This window comes from Patella vulgata, chromosome 1, assembly GCF_932274485.2.
Source record: "Patella vulgata chromosome 1, xgPatVulg1.2, whole genome shotgun sequence".
NCBI classification, from domain to species: Eukaryota; Metazoa; Mollusca; class Gastropoda; family Patellidae; genus Patella; species Patella vulgata.
Window position 1 is genome coordinate 84,925,553 of NC_065879.2, and position 20,603 is coordinate 84,946,155.

Sequence of the window (20,603 nt, forward strand, 5' to 3'; positions counted from 1 at the left end):
AATCATAGATTTCAAAATAAATGTAGTCGAATAATGTATCATTAAAAATGTCAATGAAACAGCACTAGCCGGTGTTCACAACCGCATGCCTAGAATATGACCGATTTGTACTCTATATTACTAGGCCTACTAGTTTAATATTAAGGCTGAACAATATTGTTTGTTTATCATTAGTTAATAATTTATCTCAATCCATATCCACAATTTGTTTAGCATTTCTCGAACTTTCTATTAAAAACTAATTATTTACAGACTTCCAGCAGCAGACGACGAGAAACCAAAAGATTTGGAAGACACGCATGCGTGAATTGAAAATCACCCGGCAACTGTCTGTATCACGGCTGTACAATTATATGGCGCTCTGCCCGAATAGGTAAGTGCATGCTTATTTTCTGACTGGCAATCTCGCTTTGGTCATTGAAGCTATTATAATATAAGACTATTGAAATATTTAGCGTTTATTTTTAATACATGGATAAATTAGGCTACTCAATGGGTATAACTATAACCGTTTTCTTTTTTCCCGTTATTGCACGTGGGTTATCGGGTATACTATACAATGTATTCAGTTGTACACGAGTGTGAGCACGAGTGATATTGTGGGTTTTGCATGTGTTGTGTGCTTTAATGCGAACCACACGTTTGGATTTCAGCCACGCTATATTTAGACAATAGCGCTGACCGGTATCTCGTGTTCTGTACATTTACATCAGGATAAATTAATTTCTTGTAAAATAAATTTCTGTTCTTTCCGAAAGTTGCCGTGAATGATAATATAATTGTCGCTAGACTATGCCGGATTTGAGCGCAACCGGCGTTCATTGAACTTGCATTTGTCTCGAAAGGGCGATGATGTAACAAAGCGCACATGTGCATATAGAAGAAAGATCGGCTAAATCGCTAATAATTAGTTTGGAAATCTCAACTCTTAGATGTAATTATTTTCAATCTGACGGTTAAAGGTTATTGCTTACGAGAATACCATTCTCAACATTATTATATAATAATGAAATATGGCAGCGGAACTGTTTTGTGTACTACTACTAGTAAATAACAGTAATATTATATAAACAATCTAATGACGTATAGTTACTATTAATAGGTTTCAATAATAACGAACGAGTGCAAGTTTTGAAATGTCGTTCACTGTACATCGTAAAACTATATATGGATCTGATAATCTGTGGTTAAACGCTTTTAATAATGCGATATTTACAATATATTGACCAACCTGTTTATCACCGCAATATTTATCATTTTTTAACATAATTAAAAATATACCGGTCGTTAACCGTATTAAAATGCAAGGTACGACATTTCGTAGAACATAATGACACCAATGTATTATTTACATTATTATCTGATTTATTTATTACCTAGTTACCTAGATCTATTTTAATAATTTTATACCCTGGGTTGAGAGAAAGAGGGAGGAATGGAGAAATAGAGTATTTTTTTTGTAATTTTATGTGTTTTTTTACTCATGAAGGGTGAGTGAGAGAGAGAGCATATTTTTTCAATTTCATAGATATATGTATTTGTTACTTATGAATGGAGAGAGAGAGAGAGAGAGAGAGAGATTACCTAGTCACCTAGATCTGTTTTATAATATATACCCTGGGTTGAGAGAAAGAGAGAGGAATGTAGAGAAAGAATACTTTTTTCAATTTTATAAATAAAATGTGTTTTTTACTCATAAACCCTGTGTGAGAGAGAGAATATTTTTTTTCATTTTCATAGAGAGGGTAATGGGGAAATAGAGTACTTTTTAAAATTTTATAGATAATATTTTTTACTCATGAATGGAGAGAGAGAGAGAGCATATGTTTATAATTTCATAGATAAATGTATTTGTTACTTATGAATGGTTTGTGTGTGTGTGTGTGTGTGTGTGTGAGAGAGAGAGAGAGAGAGAGAGAGAGAGAGAGAGAGAGAGCATATGTTTATAATTTCATAGATAAATGTATTTGTTACTTATGAATGGTGTGTGTGTGTGTGAGAGAGAGAGAGAGAGAGAGAGAGAGAGAGAGAGAATGAATGAGAGTGTGTGAGTTTAGCAGTAAGATGAAGCCTGTATTTTTCAGTTTTATAAATATATTTTCTACATATGAATGATGTTTTAATAAACAACAAAGAGAGATTATGCATTTTTCAATTTTATATGTAGATGTGTGTTTTTTGGGGTTTTTTTTTACTTATTCATGGTGTTTGAAAAAAACACAAATATATATATTTTTAATAAGTTCAGAATTTTAGAAAATAAATGTGTTAATGTTATTTTCCTGTTAGATTTACGAAAAACAAAGTCCTGTGTATACACTGGTGTACATGTAAAATAACCCTTGGCAGTTGGAATTGGATATAAAAGTAGGCTGTGGCCCGCTGTACCGACAAAATTTAGCTCAAAATAAATTTTTGGGCCAACCATAAATATTTTTGGGCAGTGACCAAATAATGAAACATTTTGTACATAGACCGGTTTCGAAATGAAATGAAATGGGTTTAACATCCTGCTGTTCTGCTCCTATACTGGGCTAATGTAGACGGGCATACGCCATCCAATTCCAACTGCCCGAGGATCTTTTACGTGCATTCCAATATATACACGGGACCTCGGTTTTTCGTCTCATCCGAAGGACTAGACAGCTGTCCATGTCAGGCCCTCCGTCCTGCATCACTGACAAGGGGAAACCGTGCTGGAAAATCTGGATGAACTTTCTCGGCCAATGCAGGGATCGAACGCCCGACCTCCAGGCAAGCGAGCCAGCGTCTTACCCACTTAGCCAGATGATCCCCAGACCGGTTTCGAATCCGATTGTTGTGGTAATACATTATGTTTAATTTCACATTTATATAATAATTATTAATTAGGTGTGATGATGAATCAATCCGATTAAAACACAGATCCTAATTCATTTCGTTCTTTATAGTTTAAAATTTCATTTTACTTGACTTTTACTACACTAGAATCTGGAAGAGTTGTTATACATGAATAACCTGCGTTCTGGTTAATGTGAGGGATTAGCCAATGAGACAGTCTGTTGCAGCGAGTTCTTGGTGTGCGATGCACAGAACTGTGGGTATCCCCTTAGAAACTTCAATACTGATTGGTTAACCGAATGTCTGACATCATGGGGTCCAAAGCCGCTTGTATGACCTCTGGTGCGACCTTCCACTACAACTGGTCAGATGTTCATGTAGTAAAGGCCATCTAAAGTATAAAAAAATGAAACTAAATATAGATGTGTATTTTAAACAGATTGGCGATTATAAAGCGCTAAAATGATGCCTCAAAAATTTAATTGCCAACAAATAACAATAATTTCGTCAATTTAAAGATACATTATGTAAGATTTAAACAAAGAGCTAGCCATTCTTGCTGTAATAGTTCAAAAATATATAATGCAATATTAATATATTGAAAATTTCATTCAAATTACTCTTATTGCGAGCAAAGATATAAGCGTTTGATTTGAACGTTTGACAAGATGTGTGCATTAATTGTTACCAAAGTACCGGTTGTTCGAAGCTTAGCCTCACTGCTCCATTTTTAAATTAAATCAAGATATGACTGAACCGTTCTAATCTATTTAATATCAGAGATATCCGATGGCATCGAGAGTTGATTATGGTCTTGTCAGGTTAATAAATTTTAAAATAGTTTATATAGCATTTAAGGCCTAAAGAAAGACCTGTAATAGGCAGATTTAGCTCTTGCTATAATGTATGTTTAAAGGCTCAATACCACTCTTGTTGTAACTGAATAATATGTCCTAATCTTTATTCTGGTCAACAAATTGTACTATTTTACAATATTCCAATTAATTGATGATACAAATTTCATCTTAACACACCTAATTTAAAAAATTGGAAAAATTCAACTAAATGATTTGAAAAGCCTGGCGTAAACCTTTTCAAATGTGACTTGGATTTAAAAATATTTTTGAACCCTTTGGACAAGTAAAATAGGATTTAATGGATAATTTACAAAACAGGTAGGACACTAACACATCTAGTACTTAGAATAAGGCTATTTTTATTTTCTGGAGCTGTCAAGCCAGCAAGAGTGTTATTGTCCCTTTAAGTACATGTATTTACCACATGAAATATATACATCTCCTCAATATTTAAATACATATTTATAACATATTTTGTGACTACGGAGCGCCTTAAGTGCATGATTCCACTCTTATATAATATTTTCGTACATGATTGCACACTATTTCGTTTAATTAAAGGATTTAATATTTCGAAACAAAACAATTATATAAGAGTGCAATTATATAAGAGTGGAAAAGTCCCCTTAAGGGGCTGCATAGTCACAAGTGACTTTGGGAGGTCAAAAAAATTTTGTGTGGGTGGGTTAAATGACACCACAGCTAGAAAATGATTTGATAAAATCAGGACTTGAATTGATATGCACTGAAATTCTGTATAAAAAAGACGTAATAAAAATACACTATTATTAAAAAAAAACTACATGATGACATGTATATATTTACTGTATATACACCAGTTAATGAAATGAAATGAGGTTAAACCTCCTACTGTTCTGCTCCGAACTGGGCTAATGAAGATTGGCACGAGGGAAATTTTGTCCGGACAGCGGCACTACGGCCTACTCTTATATCGAATTTCAACTGCCAAGGGTTCTTTTACGTGCACCCCAATGTGTACACGGGACCTCAGTTTTCTGTCCCATCTGAACAACTAAGCTTGTTTAGTGCGGAAAAGCAAGCTGCTACACCCCAATTTATTTCAGTGCTACTGTTACATTACAGTAGCTTACTGTCACTTTAAGGGACTATCCCGATTTGAACAGAGTCTCAAAAACAAAAATCTGAGTATGTATGAAATTTAAGCACCAAAATATAGAGGAATGGCGTATTTACCTTGTCTCAGAATTTCAGCTCAAAATAATGAGTGGTTTGGACGTGAACGTCAAAACTGCTTCTGCGGACATTTAACCCTTTTAAGATTTCGGGTCAATATTTTTTGGGGGTGACCTGATAATCATTTCCTGTTCCTTGAGTGGTCTATACAATGAATGACCCATGTGTTGTACTTGATAACTAAAGGTAAATTTCACCTACACATTATTTATATAAGATAAAACTCTGGTTTTATCCAGACACCGCATAATACAGCTTGGAACACCGGTCTCCATTTCCAAATGAAGACGGACAGGCTTAAATTGAAAGACGTATTGTTGAGCTAGTTGCCTGGCCATAACGTAGAGGATTTTAAGGGATTTTAACACAAAATTAAGCAGTTTTATTCTCCAAAATATTATCAGGATTGGCCCATTAAGTCATTCTAAAAAAATAATCACAAGTTGTCAATGTCATTGTGCTTGATATCGATAAGAGGATACTTGTCGAAACGTGGTCCTTTTAGAATAAAACCAGTGATTGTTTCTGATAAAAATTGTGCCCTGGGGCCTTCTTGTCAGTGGTGCTGGATGGAGGACCTGGCTAGGCAAGACATTTTGTTGTTCAGATCAGACGGGGAAAAAAAACTGTCTAGTCGCTCTGATGAAACGAAATTTTAACTAAAGATAAAAATCCAAATTTTAGTAGATACTTCAATTTTGATTGGCTAAGCACTAAAATCAATCTAATATTATCCAATAAAATTACTAAAATTTGGATTTTATCTTCGTTAAAATTCCGTGAAACTGGCCCCAGAAATCAAAGTAGCTGCAGGGTGTTAAAACAAATTCTGATGGCCTTCATAACTCAGTTACTTCAAAGCATTTTACACGAACCTTGGCTTTTGACATCATTGAATTTGGTAAGATTATATAAAAGAAGTTTGTTCAAAAGGTTCTTGACCCACCAAATTAAATTAAATTTTCACAACTTGTGTGTTATTGCTTGAAGATTATGTAACCTACAATTTGACAGTTTTGACAGACAAAAAAAAAACTCTTGAAAAATTTGCTTCGAGGGAGATTATTGGTTTTGTTAGCTTTAAGACACCTTAGTATTCGACCATTAAATCTGAAGGTCAACTAGTGTTAAATTAAGTTTTTGTTTATGTTAGATTAACGATGATGCGGCAGACATCTCCAGTAGTTTATGTCATCTTTATTCTCTCGTTTAATGAAACAATTACTGTCGTGACCCTGACACTGTTTATATTAGTCTTTGTAATTTGTGTGTGACAAGGGAATCCAAGGACATTGCTTTGTCCGGAATTTTGTGTCTTTCACTGTTATTAATGTATTGTTATGGTTTAATTAAGATATTGAGGGGGTTACGAGTGCGATTTAGATCATAAAATCTGTCATTGAGTCAAATGGCACGGTTTCAATTCCTTGCATACTGGGCCAAGACAATCCAAGGACATTGTTTTGTCTGGATGCTTGTGTCTTTCACCGTTATTAGTGTATTGTTATTGTTTAATTAAGATATTGAGGAGGTTACGTGTACGCTTTAGATGATAAGGTCTGTCATAAAGTCAAATGGGGCGGTTTCAATTCCCTGCTTATATGTTTAGTAAATCACTGGGCCAAGACAATCCAAGGACATTGCTTTGTCCCGATGCTTATGTTTTTCATGGTTATTAGTATATTCTACTATTGTTTAATTAAGATTTAATTAAGGGGATAAGTGACCAAATGGTTTAACATGTGCGCGATAGATCATAAGGTCTGTCATCGAGTCAGGTGACATTGTTTTACACTCCCCGCTTGTACATGACAAAGATTACTGGTTGCCTGTCTCAATCTCTCTTTGTTATTGTTTTATTAAGATATTAGATGTTGATGTAATCATTAAGATATTACTTGTTGATGTAATCAACCATATGTGATAGATTGGGTTTGAAAGGCAGTATGTTTGTAAGAAGAATCAGCTGACATTCTCATCAGTAGATGCAATACAAACAGTGCATTCCATAATTCATTCTTTAAATACTTGCTAGGTATGTGTAAGACTTTACTGTACACAGATTTCCTGAGAACAGTGATACACATGTATACTGGTGTAGTTCATACCAGTTCTTGTACATGTGGGGGTGGTACCTTATTGTCTTGTACCCTTTCGGTGATTGGTACCCCATAATCTTGTACCCCTTCGATGATAGGTACCTATAATCTTGTACCCCTTTGGGGATGGGTACCCTATATCTTGTACCCCTTTGGTGATGGGAACCCTATCAACTTGTACATGTGGGGGGGTACCCTATAATCTTGTACCCTTTCAGTAATGGGTACCCTGTGGTACCCTACAATCTTGTGCCCCTTTGGTGATCGGAACCCTATCAACTCATTAATGCACATGTGGGGGTGGTACCCTATAATCTTGTGCCCCTTTGGTGATTGGTACCCTATCAACTCATACATGCACACGTGGGCGCGGTACCCTATAATCTTGTGCCCTTTGGTGTTGGGTACCCTATCAACTTAACATGTAAATGTGGGGGTGGTACTCTATAATCTTGTACCCCTTTGTTGATAGGTACCCCATAATATTGTACCCCTTTGGTGATGGGTACCCTATTATCTTGGTACCCTATCATATTGTACCCCATTGGTGATGTATCTTTCTTTTTCAACTTAGGGAGCCAATGTGGCTAAGTGGCTAAGATGCTGGCTCGCTAGTCAGGATGTCGGGGGTTCGATCCATGCATCAGCCGAGGATTTTCCAACGTGGTTTCCCCTTGTCAATGGTACAGGACGGAGGGCCTGACAAGGATAGATGTCTAGTCATTCGGATGAGACAAAAAAAAACTGAGGTCCCGTGTATGTACATTGGCAGGCACCTAAAAGATCCCTTGGGAGTTGAAATTCGATATAAGAGTAGGCCGTAGTGCAGCTGTCCAGGGCAAAATTTCCCTCATAGCACACTGTCTGGTGTATGCCCGTCTTCATTAGCCTAGTCGAAGCAGAACAGTAGGACGTTAATCCCCATTTCATTTCAACTTCCAGTTTATGTCCCTTCAACCTTCTTCAGTGCACATAAATCTTTTTCTAATCTATGTTATATGCATTCTTAATATGATAATAAAAAAAAAGTTATGTTTTGAATTTGATTTATGGCAGAAGTCTGTCTCGGTTGTTGGCCCATGTTGGTAGAATGTTAAAACCCATTTCATTTATTTTATAGGGTTTTCGTCAGTTTATGACGCAGATGAAACAGATAAGAACAGGTGTTTCTCTAACTGAATACATTCCATGACATTAGTAATGGCATAACTCTTGTTTCAATATATTTATTTGTTATGTCATCACTTGTGACACTCCGTTTTCAGTAACTTCTTCACTGATGGTGGACTGATGGAGCTGTACTGTTAGAGGGAATGAGAACACCCCAATTTGATTTATAGTTCTTTGGGAACACTTGTTAAAGAGAGAGAGAAATGGGGTTTAACGTCCGTTCAGCACAAACTAGGTCATATGGGGACTAACATAGGTTCAGTTTTATTTCAATAACTCACTTGAGGTTGGACAGGCGACCCTACTCCTTGTCATGTATAACTGGGGAATCGAAAACACGCCAGTTGACCATTTGGCCATCCACCCCCCCCCCCCCCAACACTTGTTAAAAATTTTCGTCTTATTCCTTGGGGAAAAAATAAATGAAATAAATGAGATTTAACTTCCTACTTTTCTGCTTCGACTGGGCTAATGAAGACGGGCATATGCCATACAGTGTGCTATGAGGGAAATTTTACCTGTGCAGCGGCACTATGGCCTACTCTTATATCGAATTCCAACTGTCCAGTGATCTTTTACGTGCACGCCAAGACCCTGAAGAACCAAAAATCAAATTAATATGGCCTAACTACAGGTATAATGAAAGAGCTACTGTTATGTTATTCAAGTTACCAAGACCCAAATGAACTGAATGAAAATCAAAATGGTTTGTCTTACAGAGCAAAGCATGTAACAGTAGTGATAGTGCAGCTCAAATGTCAGACTTCAAGGTTGTTTCCTGAATATATGGGAGATCGGGTGGCCGAATGGTTAGGACTAGATATTAAGGCCACCTGCAGATTTCGTCACGGTCACAGGACGTAAACAAGGCTAGCTCTAACCCTAATCCTAGACCTAGCCCTTAACCAAACTCTCAAATCTTGTCAACAATCACGTATTAAAGATACTTTCCCAGAAAAGTATTTATCAGGTGGTTATTTCCAATAAAAGTATGTCAAATTTGGTATATATGGAAAGTATAGACACCCAATCTTACTAGAAAAATACTGGATTACCCGAAAAACGTCGATGGGGCAAGCACTGGGCAAAAATGTCAGGGTATCACTAACTGGCAACTCGACTGTTATCTGCAGCTTATTGTGTGCCAGCTTAAGTGAGGGGGCGGTTGTTATTTCTTGATCAAATGGTTAGGCGGTTTTGGAAACATTGAGGGGTGTCATACAAAAGATTCTGCAATTACACGTCGGAAAAAGAAGTTGACAGAAATAATTAAGAATTTACTTAGGCCTCAATATGTATGGTAAATGTACAGTGAGTAATGATAAATACATTCTGAAAAATGGTCCCTCCCACAATGAAGCTAAGTTGACAGACATTGCGTCTAAAAACAGCTTACTTATAGCTATAGGTTTCCCCGGCGAATACAAATTTTTCAGAGGGAATTGAAGCAAATTTTTGATAGATTGGTTACTTTGAATGTTTTTAGTCCAAATATATCATCAAATCACAAAGTTTGTACGCGGGAATGTATCTTTAAGAAAGTAATATTGTTACACACATTTTTTCCTTCTGTTCTTCATATTTTATCGATGAGTTTGACTGTCACATCTCCATATTGGTATCAGATAAATAATGATATACCTCAGCTAACTGTAGGAATTTACATGTTCATGTATTGATTGTCACATTCATTTATTACATGTTAATTTAACCATAACTCTTTTTAAAGTTGTGAGAGAGAGCACAAACTTGGTCATTTCAGACTAACTATGGTTCAATTTTATTTCAATAATTCACTTACGCGTATTTTTAGAAGTGGGAAGAAACCTGAGGACCCGGAGAAAACGCTTGGGGTTAGACAGGCGACTGATCTCCTTGTCACATACAAGCAGGGTTTAATGTACAGTCGACACAAACTAGGTAATTTTGGGACTAACAAGGTGGGGTTAAAGGGACTATCCCGATTAGAACAGAGTCTCAAAAATTAAAGTCCGAGTAAGTATGAAATTTAAGCACCAAAATATATAGGAATGGTGTATTGACCTTGTCTCAAAATTTCAGCTCAAAATATTGAGTGGTTTGGACGTGAACGTCAAAATTGCTTATCCGGACACGTAACCCTTTTAAGATTTCAGGTCAATTTTTTCTTTGCGTGACCTGATAATTGATTCCCGTTTCTTGAGAGGTCTATACAATGAATGACCCATGTGCTGTACTTGATAACGGATGGTAAATTTCACCTACACATTATTTTTATAGAAAAAGGTCTGGTTTTATCCAGACACCATATAATACAGTTTGGGACACCGGTCTCCATTTCTAGATGAAGACTGACAGGTTTAAGTTGTTTGCAAACGTATCACAAATATTGAGTTAGTTACTCGGCCCATAGGTAGAGGGTTTTAAGACATTTTAACACAAAATTAAGCAGTTTTATTCTCAAAAAAATTATCGGGATTGGCCCTTTAAAGTCAACTAAACATTTTGGGACTAACATGGCAGGAGGAAACCATAAGACCCAGAGAAAACCCATGAAGTTAGGAAGGTAACTCTACTCCCTGTCACATACAAGTGTGGTATTGACACCATGCAACTTGATCACATGTTCCCGAAGAACAGAAAATCAGATTGTACAGTCTGGCGTTGATGTGAACATTTTTCAATTTTCATTTTACTGACACATGCACACAAGTTACAATTTTATGGATACACGATTACTGAGTTTAATACTAAGCAACGTTTCTACGAGGATACTCTCATCTTTATCAAGCAAATGATACAGGTATGGGAATAGTAGGCAAATATATACAGAATATGCAACAAAAATAACAATCAAATTAAACACACATATGCAAGAGCTAAATCTGCCTATTGCAGGTCTTTCTTTAGGCCCGAAATGTTATCTAAATTATTAATTAGACATTAATTAACTTATCCAGACCATATTCAACTCTTGATGTCATCACTAGCCTGCGATATTTACTGGATTAGGATCCGATTTGATGCTCAACTTTAATTCATGAATAAATCATGAAATGAATAATTGAGACTATGTTTTATATCGTACCGACTTTAGTAATGATGATCTAGGCTAGTCAGAAAATTCCATCGGTAAATTCTGGGTTCAGAGTGGATCAATTTGACTGAAATTTTCAGCAATTCCCTTTACATTATCTAGTTTTTAACTATTATAGTGAAAACTGCCAGCTCTTTATCTAATCTTCCATAATGTATATTTAAAAAGTCAAATTATTGCAGACTGGTTTATTTAGTCTGGTAACCACATCTCCATCTCCAGTAAAGTTATTAACATGCAGTACACCTGTTGACACAATAACAACTTATGCAACCAATAAAGTTATTGGCATGCCGTACACCTGGTGATGACAAACTGTGCTACCTTATTTTTATAACATTATAATATTTGGGGGGTGGGGAGGTGGATGCTGAAATTCAGAGCAAACATCAAAACGTATTCTATCCGTACTGATGTATGAATGATCACACATTTCCTGAAGAACTGATGGCACTATTAAAACATATATAGAAGTCTACCAGAGGAGTTTAAGCCTAGTCAAAATTACCCACAAGGAAAAGCCAGAATTTTTAATTTGGGCTCCTGTTTGTGGACCGAATGCGGACCTAGAGAATGACCATCATATTTTTCAAATCTGAATTATAATCTCTTTCAGCCCATGGAACTTTGATCTTGTACAAACCAAAACTATGGGGGACCCAGGACATTTGCCCCACATTTCCCATGTACACATTGTGTTTTAATCAGATTGCTTACATCACTGTTCTGATTCATTAAGGGAGAGAGAGAACTGGGTTTTAACGTCCACTCGACACAAACTTGGTCATTTCGGGACTAACATATGGTTTAATTTTATTTCAATAATTCGCTTGCGCGTAAGGGTCTTTAGCAGTGAGAGGAAACCGGAGGACCCGGAGAAAACCCACAAGGTTGGACAGGGGACCCTACTCCTTGTCACGTACAACCGGGGATTCGAAACCACGCCAGTTTACTCAATGACAGGCTTTATGATACAGCATGCACATGCTAACCATTCGGCCATCCAACCCCCCAATTCATTAAGGACTATGAATTAAGAAATAAGGACTAAGAACATTGAATAAACAGCTGTTTGGTCTTCCATAGCTTAGATCACTGGCCTGATTCACACAATTCTGATCTGTACAATCGTCACTGATGTAAACTATTGAATGAAAACTTTATACCAGGATCCAACGGTCAAGTGTAAAAGATAAACAGATTGTTTGATGTAGATACTTGAGCAATTTGACTTGAATGATTTTTAAAATCCTTCACTAAAAATGAATTGATGACTGGCCTGATTCACACGTCGACTCACTGATGATGTTGTTGTTCGTCACTGGTGTTCATTGATAAAAACAATGTCTGAATAAGCCTGTATGTAAACATTGATCACAACAAACTGTGAAATGTTCAAGATTTTTAAAGAGGCACGCATATGAAATTTGCGTTGTGTACAATTAGCTTGATTGATTATATGTATGTACTAGTGAATTATTGAAATAAGATTGAACCATGTGGTAGTCCTGAAATGGCCTAGTTTGTGTGGAGTGAAGTTAAACCTCTCTCTCTCTCTCAATAGTATATTTACAGAGCATGTACCTTTAAAATAGCGTTATTTCTAATAAAATTTCAATATTTACATGGCATGTACCTTTAAAATAACATTATTTCTAATAAAATTTCAATGTTATATTTACATGGCATGTACCATTAAAATAGCGTTATTTCTAATAACATTTCAATGTTATATTTACATGGCATGTACCATTAAACTGGTGTTATTTCTAATAATATTTCAATTTTTCAATGTTATATTTACAGAGCATGTACCTTTAAAATAGCGTTATTTCGATTAATATTTTAATAGTATATTTACATGGCATGTATGTATCTTTAAAATAGCGTTATATTTACATGGCATGTACCTTTAAGATAGCGTTATTTCTAATAACATCTTAATACTATATTTACATAGCATGTACTATTCGTCATGTGGTATCTTCTAATTTTTTTATCTTTGTCAAGTTTTAGTTAATAATTCAGGTTTAAGTATATATATGTGTAACCAGCTCCTGTTAATGCATGGCTCACTAGTGCCTATATTCACCTTTGTTTTGTTTTAGTTAACAACCCTATATACCTAGATCAATATATCAACTTTTCATTATAAATTCTGATTCCATAAGTGATAGAGTTTTAAAGTTAAAAAGGACATCGTCGTTAACGTGGACATTTTGATAATCCGGTATTTGTGCATTGTGTTGTAACAATAAATTTAATATCTTCCAATTTTAAAGTAAGGTAAGTTCTTAAGAAAATGTTTTAGGAAATTAAATTTGATGTTATTATTTTTGGGGGATAAAAGCAAGTTGTTAGTGCATTGTGTTGTAACAATAAATATGAAATCTTTTCTATTCTATTTGAAGTCTTTTTTTTTTTATTTTTAAGAAAATGTATTGAAGGATTAAATTTAAAAATAGATATTTTTTTTTTTATATGAAAGCAAGAGAGAAAATTAAGTTGTTTAGGTGGACATTTCAGTAATTTATGTATTGTCTTGTAAAACTAAATTTGAAATCATTCAATTTTAATTTAAGGCACATTTTTATTTTTTTTATTTATTTATTATTTTTTTTATTTATTTATTATTTTTTTTATTTATTTATTATTATTTTTTTTTTTTTTTTTAAGAAAAAGGGAAATTGAATTTAAAAATAGATTATTTTTATTTTAGCAAGGGAAAATCGTGTTTATTTAAAAATGGATAATACACTCTTAGTCATAAAGTTACAAAAAAAATTTGGTCTTTGACATGAAAATTGATATTCTAGTCATTTGTATGTTGTCTAGGTCTTTTTGTAAAAATTAATAGATCATTTCAAATCTTACACAGTTAAAGATAGGTAAAAAATTTTAGTTATGTCTTTTTGTTTTGAATTAAATTTAAAGCCATTTAAAATTAAAAAATGTTTAAGATAGTAAAGTGCCGTAATTTTTATCCAGATGTATTAATAGATCACATTAAATTGATTTTTGTAGAATCATTTGTGTGACAATTAATTTATAACTTCACATTGATCAATTTAAAAAGATGTTGCAAAGATCATTCAGTGATCTCTTTTTATTTTGAATTGATGGTTTTTACGAGATGTTACATCTGTGGTTAATGCTACAATGTAAATACCAGTACTGGAGACAAAAGCTGATATTGTCAGCTGTCATTCTCTCAAATGTGGCAAGTTAAAACATTTAATTTGGCAGGGTTTTGTACTTGTTTTGATTGGATCCCCATTCCTCAAGAGTGATTTATCTATGCGTAATCTTATATCAGTGTTGAATTAGCAATGTTCCCCTAAAACTTCTTACTTTAATGATATTGTTGTTACCTCACAAAATCTATTATAGTGGTTGATATTTCCCAATAGAATTTATTAAAAGTGTCTAATATTGTTAAGCCAAAATATTATTAAAGTTACTAATATTAACCACAAAATTTATTAAAAGTAGAAGATTGAAATTACTACATAATTTATTAAAAGTAGCTGATATTATTACTGAGATGATTTATTAAAAGTTGCTAATAATTTATTAAAAGTAGCTGATACTATTACCGATATAATTTATTAAAACTTGCTAATATTATTACTGATATAATTTATTAAAAGTAGCTGATATTATTACCAATATAATTTATTCAAAGTTGCTAATAATATTACCGATATAATTTATTAAAAGTTGCTAATAGTATTACTGATATAATTTATTAAAAGTTGCTGATATTATTCCCAATATAATTTATTAAAAGTAGCTGATATTATTACCAATATAATTTATTAAAAGTAGCTGATATTATTCCCGATATAATTTATTAAAAGTAGCTGATATTATTGCTAATAAGTTGCTAATTTTATTCCCGATATAATTTATTAAAAGTTGCTGATATTATTACCGATATAATTCATTAAAAAGTTGCTAATAATTTATTAAAAGTAGCTGATATTATTTCTGATGTAATTTATTAAAAGTAGCTGATATTATTACCGATATAATTTATTAAAACTAGCTGATATTATTCCGGATATAATTTATTAAAAGTTGCTGATAATGTTAAACCAAAAATTTTATTAACCACATAATTTATACTTATATTTTGTCACGTAATTATAATGTACCTTCAATATGTTTTAAAATATTTCTAGTGGAGAAGGTTATACCGCAGAATCTATACTATCTCAATACATGGACAAGTACTGTACCTACTGGAAAAATATGTTGTACCGTAATAAATATTGTTATCCTTACACTAATGCATTTCATTTAGTTTTAATGCTGCCTGACAACTCTGGTTTTTAAAACAGATATTTATTGTATAAATACAGTTAGTGATTGTAATTTTATGTAGGATTCAGAACACCTCTTCTTATTGATAAAATATAATACATACTTATGAAAAAAAACAGCTATAGACTAATAAATAACTGGATAGAGCAATAAACTTTAACATGCTTAAGGAGAAAAGCTACTAATTTATTTTGGGCGACATTTGGAAGAGGAGTATCTCAACGTTATCAAGCTAATAAATAGCTGTTTATTGCTTATTGCTCTATCCAGTTACTTAATGCCTTTAAAATATTATCTTCTTAATAAGTTTTATGGTGAAATGTATGTACAGAATAGGAAACATTCAGGTAATTAACTGGTTTTTGATGTTGCCTGGCAGCACTGATTTTTTTAAGAAGAAATGAAATGAAATAGGGTTTAACATCCTACTGTTCTGCTCCTAAACTGTGCTAATGAAGAAAGGCATTATGCCACACAGTGTGCTATGAGGGAAATTTTGCCTATGGCCTACTCTTATATCAAATTACAACTGCCAAGGGATCTTTTACATGCACGCCAATGTATACACGGGACCTTGGTTTTTCGTTTCATCTGAATGACCAGCTGTCCTTGTCTGGACCTCTGTCCTGCACCACTGACAAGGGGAAACCACATCGGAAAATCCTGATGAACTTTCTCGGCCAATGCAGGGATGATTTTTAAAATGATAAACGTATTAAACACATGTACATGTAGTAACTGCTTTAAATACTCAAGTACAATTCAACAGGATGTAATGCAGGAAGAAACTCTAAATAAATTTAAAGCCTGTAAAGAATAGTATTTGATGCATACATGTGGTGTACACATCGTCAACAAACATGGCTTTAATACCATTAAATATCAAATCTATCAAGTTCTCTTACAAACAAAAGATGTTGGCAGAGATTACTCAAACTTCGCAGAAAATTAGCCATGAGTCGTTGATTTTTTTCAAGATCTGGTGTAGAAAAGTTATTATTATGGCATTAATCAGTTGGTTAAAAGTTGTTTCTGTTGTTATAGCTCTTACGTTAATGGCATTGGACTTTGGATGTTTAGCTCAAGGTCTGGCACTATTACATATAACTGTCTGATGATATTGTAATCAGCTTCAGTCTTTATTGCTGTTGACAGTTCATTATACTGGTGTCTTCTTATTCATAACTTGTAACACTTGATTCAGCTGATTATAGAACCGTATGTACTAGATACAGTAAATAATAATAACTGACAAAATTCAGAACTGTATACTAACTACAGAATTGTGATCAACTATAGAAGTATAAAATCAAAGTCTTGATTATCCATTTTGACATTAAATCATCCATCACAAAATGTATTCAAATCCAGTAAATATCGCAGGCTAGCAATGGCATCAAGATTTGATTATGGTTTGGATAAGTTAATAAATGTCTGATTAATAATTAAGATACCATTTCAGGCCTAAAGAAAGACCTGCAATAGGCAGATTTTAGCTCTTGCATAATGTATGTTTAATTCGTATTAGACTACTTATTATAATTATTAATTAAAAGGACCATAATCCAATATATCATATCAATATTATGATAACCCGTAATTAATTAAACCACAGAAAGATAATTATATGGTCTTGACAGACCATAGTGACAATATTAATTATTTGTTAGAAAATTGTGCATGTGTGGGACTTGCGATGTTCAGTTTTTCATTTAACTGCTTCTAAACCACGGGGGATTGATATGGTACATGGTTGTTGATTATACAGTTTTGTTCAAATAAATTAAACCAATCCCATAAAGACAGTTTCGGGGCACCTTTTTCTCTCAATTCGGTATGTCATAGAACTTTGTGGATATGAATTATTATGGGATTGGTGCTTTCTGTACACAAAAATCCATGTACTTCATACTTCAAGAATAGATCTCTACCCTAAATGACCGCCATATCCAAAAATTAGTATACTATTTTGTAATGCGGTTCTACTCCGTTTTACATCTGTCAAACACACAGATATCAAGTAATCCTTTTCAATTTCATTAAATGGAAACAGAATCAATATTTCCCAAAATTCTCAAAGTATGATTAATGTTTTCGACTAAAATCATCGATTTAGGACTTAAAATGTCGATCAACTAGCTTAGTGTCTGTTCTCAGGCGGAGCTAAGTGTAGACAGACAGACCAAATTTAATATGGGGATTGGTTGCCATTTTAGTCCATTTGGGACTCCAAATGTCAGTCAACTAGCTTAGTGCCTGTTCTCAGGCGGAGCGAACTGTAGACAGACAGCCTAAATTTAGTATGGGGATTGGTTGCCATTTTAGTCCATTTGGGACTCAAAATGTCAGTCAACTAGCTTAGTGCCTGTTCTCCAGCTACGTTTAGTATGGAGATTGGTGGCCAATTTAGTTCATTAGTACTATTGGTAAAGTCTAATTCTGTAGTGCATATGTACGAAAGAAATCATCCAATCTGAATAAACTGATAATATCCTAGCCAATGTTCTATCACTAGAGGTGTGTTCTTGTGCCAGATTCATTACTTATACTAGACGTTATTATTAGCTATATATAGTGTTTGTTTTATTTCAGATAATGAACTAATGTGAAGTGGCATTTGTTACTACAGACAGATAGATTCACACTCAGATTCCTTGTCATCACAACGCAAACCAAGACGAGATTTGTGACTACAGACAGGTTCACACTCAGGGTCCTTGTCAACACAACGCAAACCAAGAAGAGACTTGTTACTACAGATTCACACTCAGGGTCTTTGTCATCACAACGCAAACCAAGAAGAGATTTGTTACTCCGGACAGATAGATTCACACTCAGAGTCCTTGTCAACACAACGCAAACCAAGAAGAGATTTGATTAATTTCAGCGAGAATCAAATTATATAGGTAAGTTTAATTTTTTTTTTTTTTCAAGGTAAATTTAAAACAGTTCAATGGTTATTGAATAAATTTCATGAAATACTGGCTGGTTTAAGTGGGTGCACATTAGACCATTTAGATTATAATGTTATTTTTTTTTTCAATGTAAATTTAAAACATTTTTTAAATTTCTGACTAATGGATCCAATTTTTTGTTTCCATTTGGCCTTATCTGAAATAGTTGCTTGTTGTATACAAAAAACAAAACAAATGGTTTTGAAAAAGGGTAAATTTTAAAAAAAATAATGCAAGTAATTATGTCAACATATCCTTTCCATAAAGTATAACACATCTCTCTCTCTCTCTCTCTCTCTCTCTCTCTCTGTCTCTCTCTCCACCCCACATAATGCGGCTTAAAGCTTGTAGGTGAAAAGGAGTAGAGTTGCCTTGAAATACGACCTTGAATGTTTGGCGCTTATACTTTTTTTTATAGTTTTTTGGAAACAGAATCTTGTTATTATGATACATGTAAATATGCACTTTTGTTAAATGAATAAAATTTTTAAAAAAATGTAAACTTTGGAAACAAGATCTTTTTACTTTAATAATATTAAAGGGACAATAACACTCTTGCTGGCTTGACAGCTCAAGTAAATAAAGAATAGCCTTATTCTAAGTACTAGATGTGTTAGTGTCCTACCTGTTGTGTAAATTATCCATTAAATCCTATTTTACTTGTCCAGAGGGTTCAAAAATATTTTTAAATCCAAGTAACATTTAAAAAGCTTTACGTCAGGCTTTTCAAATCATTTTGTTGATTTTTTCCAATTTTTTAAATTGGGTGTGTTAAGATGAAATTTGTATCATCAATTAATCGGAATATTGTATAATAGTACAATTTGTTGACCAGAATAAAGATTGGGACATATTATTCAGTTACAACAAGAGTGGTATTGAGCCTTTAACATACATTATGCAAGAGTTAAATCTGCCTAGCAGATCTTTCTTTAGACCTGAAATGTTATCTAAATTATTAATTAGACATTAATTAACCTATACAGACCATATCAACTCTCGATGTCATTGCTAGTCTGCAATGTTTATTGGTTTAGGATCCGATCTGCAGTTCAACGCTCATTCATGATTAAATCAAGAAATGGATAATCAAGACTATGTATTGTATTGTACCAACTTTAGTAATGATGATCGAGGCTAGGTCCAAAATTCAATCACTAAATTCTCGGTTCAGAGTGGATCAATTTGACTGAAATTTTTAGAAAATTCCCTTCACACTGTCTAGTTTTTAACTATTATAGTGAGAACTGCCAGCTCTTTATCTAATCTTCCATAATGTATCTTTAATTTAATTCCTTTAATAATGAAACTAATAGCCAACTACACTTATGATGGAATCCTGCATTTTTCAAATGGCTGTTATAAAAAATAGATGTTGAATTTGAACTACTTTTTTGATTTATTTTTATTTTCTACATTGAGGATTTAAATGTACATGTACATCTGAAAATGTGTCTTTATCAATCAAGCTACCTTTCTGATATTTGGGCAGTTATTCACATAATTGACGACACTGATGATTTAAATCTACATGTACTTTGATTAATTTCAGATTTAAACATACATTATGCAAGAGCTAAAATTGGCTATTGCAGGTCTTTCTTTAGGCGTAAAATGTTATCTCAACTATTAGACATAAATTAACTTATCCAGACCATAATCAACTCTTGATGCCATCAGATGCTCCAGAGTTTGACTAGATTAGACCGGTTCGGCCATTTAATGATTTAATTTTAAAATGTACTTTGATAAATGTACATGTATTTTAATTAATTTCAGATTTATAAAAATGTCGATTCCTGAAGAATGGCTGTGGCCAGTTATAGTTGGATTCATCATTGCCTTTGTCCTGGCTTTTGGTATTGGTGCCAATGATGTAGCTAATTCATTCGGTACTAGTGTTGGGTCGAAAGTATTAACATTGTTCCAGGCCTGTGTTTTGGCGACGATATTTGAAATTTTAGGTGCAATTCTAATAGGTAAGTTACATTTACAGATTTTTGTAGAATTGATTTCTGATAGAATATTTAATACCTAATTCAAATTAGGTCTCGGGGGCCCTTCGGAACAAATTTTCATATTTAAG

The 20,603-nt window shown here is 33.6% G+C and overlaps 1 protein-coding gene across 1 annotated transcript in view; it reads left to right on the plus strand.

Moving 5' to 3' along the window:
• The first annotated feature begins 250 nt into the window (after window positions 1–250).
• The window catches only part of LOC126821059 (sodium-dependent phosphate transporter 1), a 37,186-nt gene continuing 16,833 nt past the window's right edge, over window positions 251–20,603 (plus strand). The window contains exons 1-3 of the mRNA XM_056099239.1: window positions 251–373; window positions 18,156–18,469; window positions 20,297–20,496. Of these exons, the coding sequence (XP_055955214.1) occupies window positions 20,307–20,496 (190 nt within the window). The 5' untranslated portion in view covers window positions 251–373; window positions 18,156–18,469; window positions 20,297–20,306. The remainder of the gene's footprint in view (window positions 374–18,155; window positions 18,470–20,296; window positions 20,497–20,603) is intronic.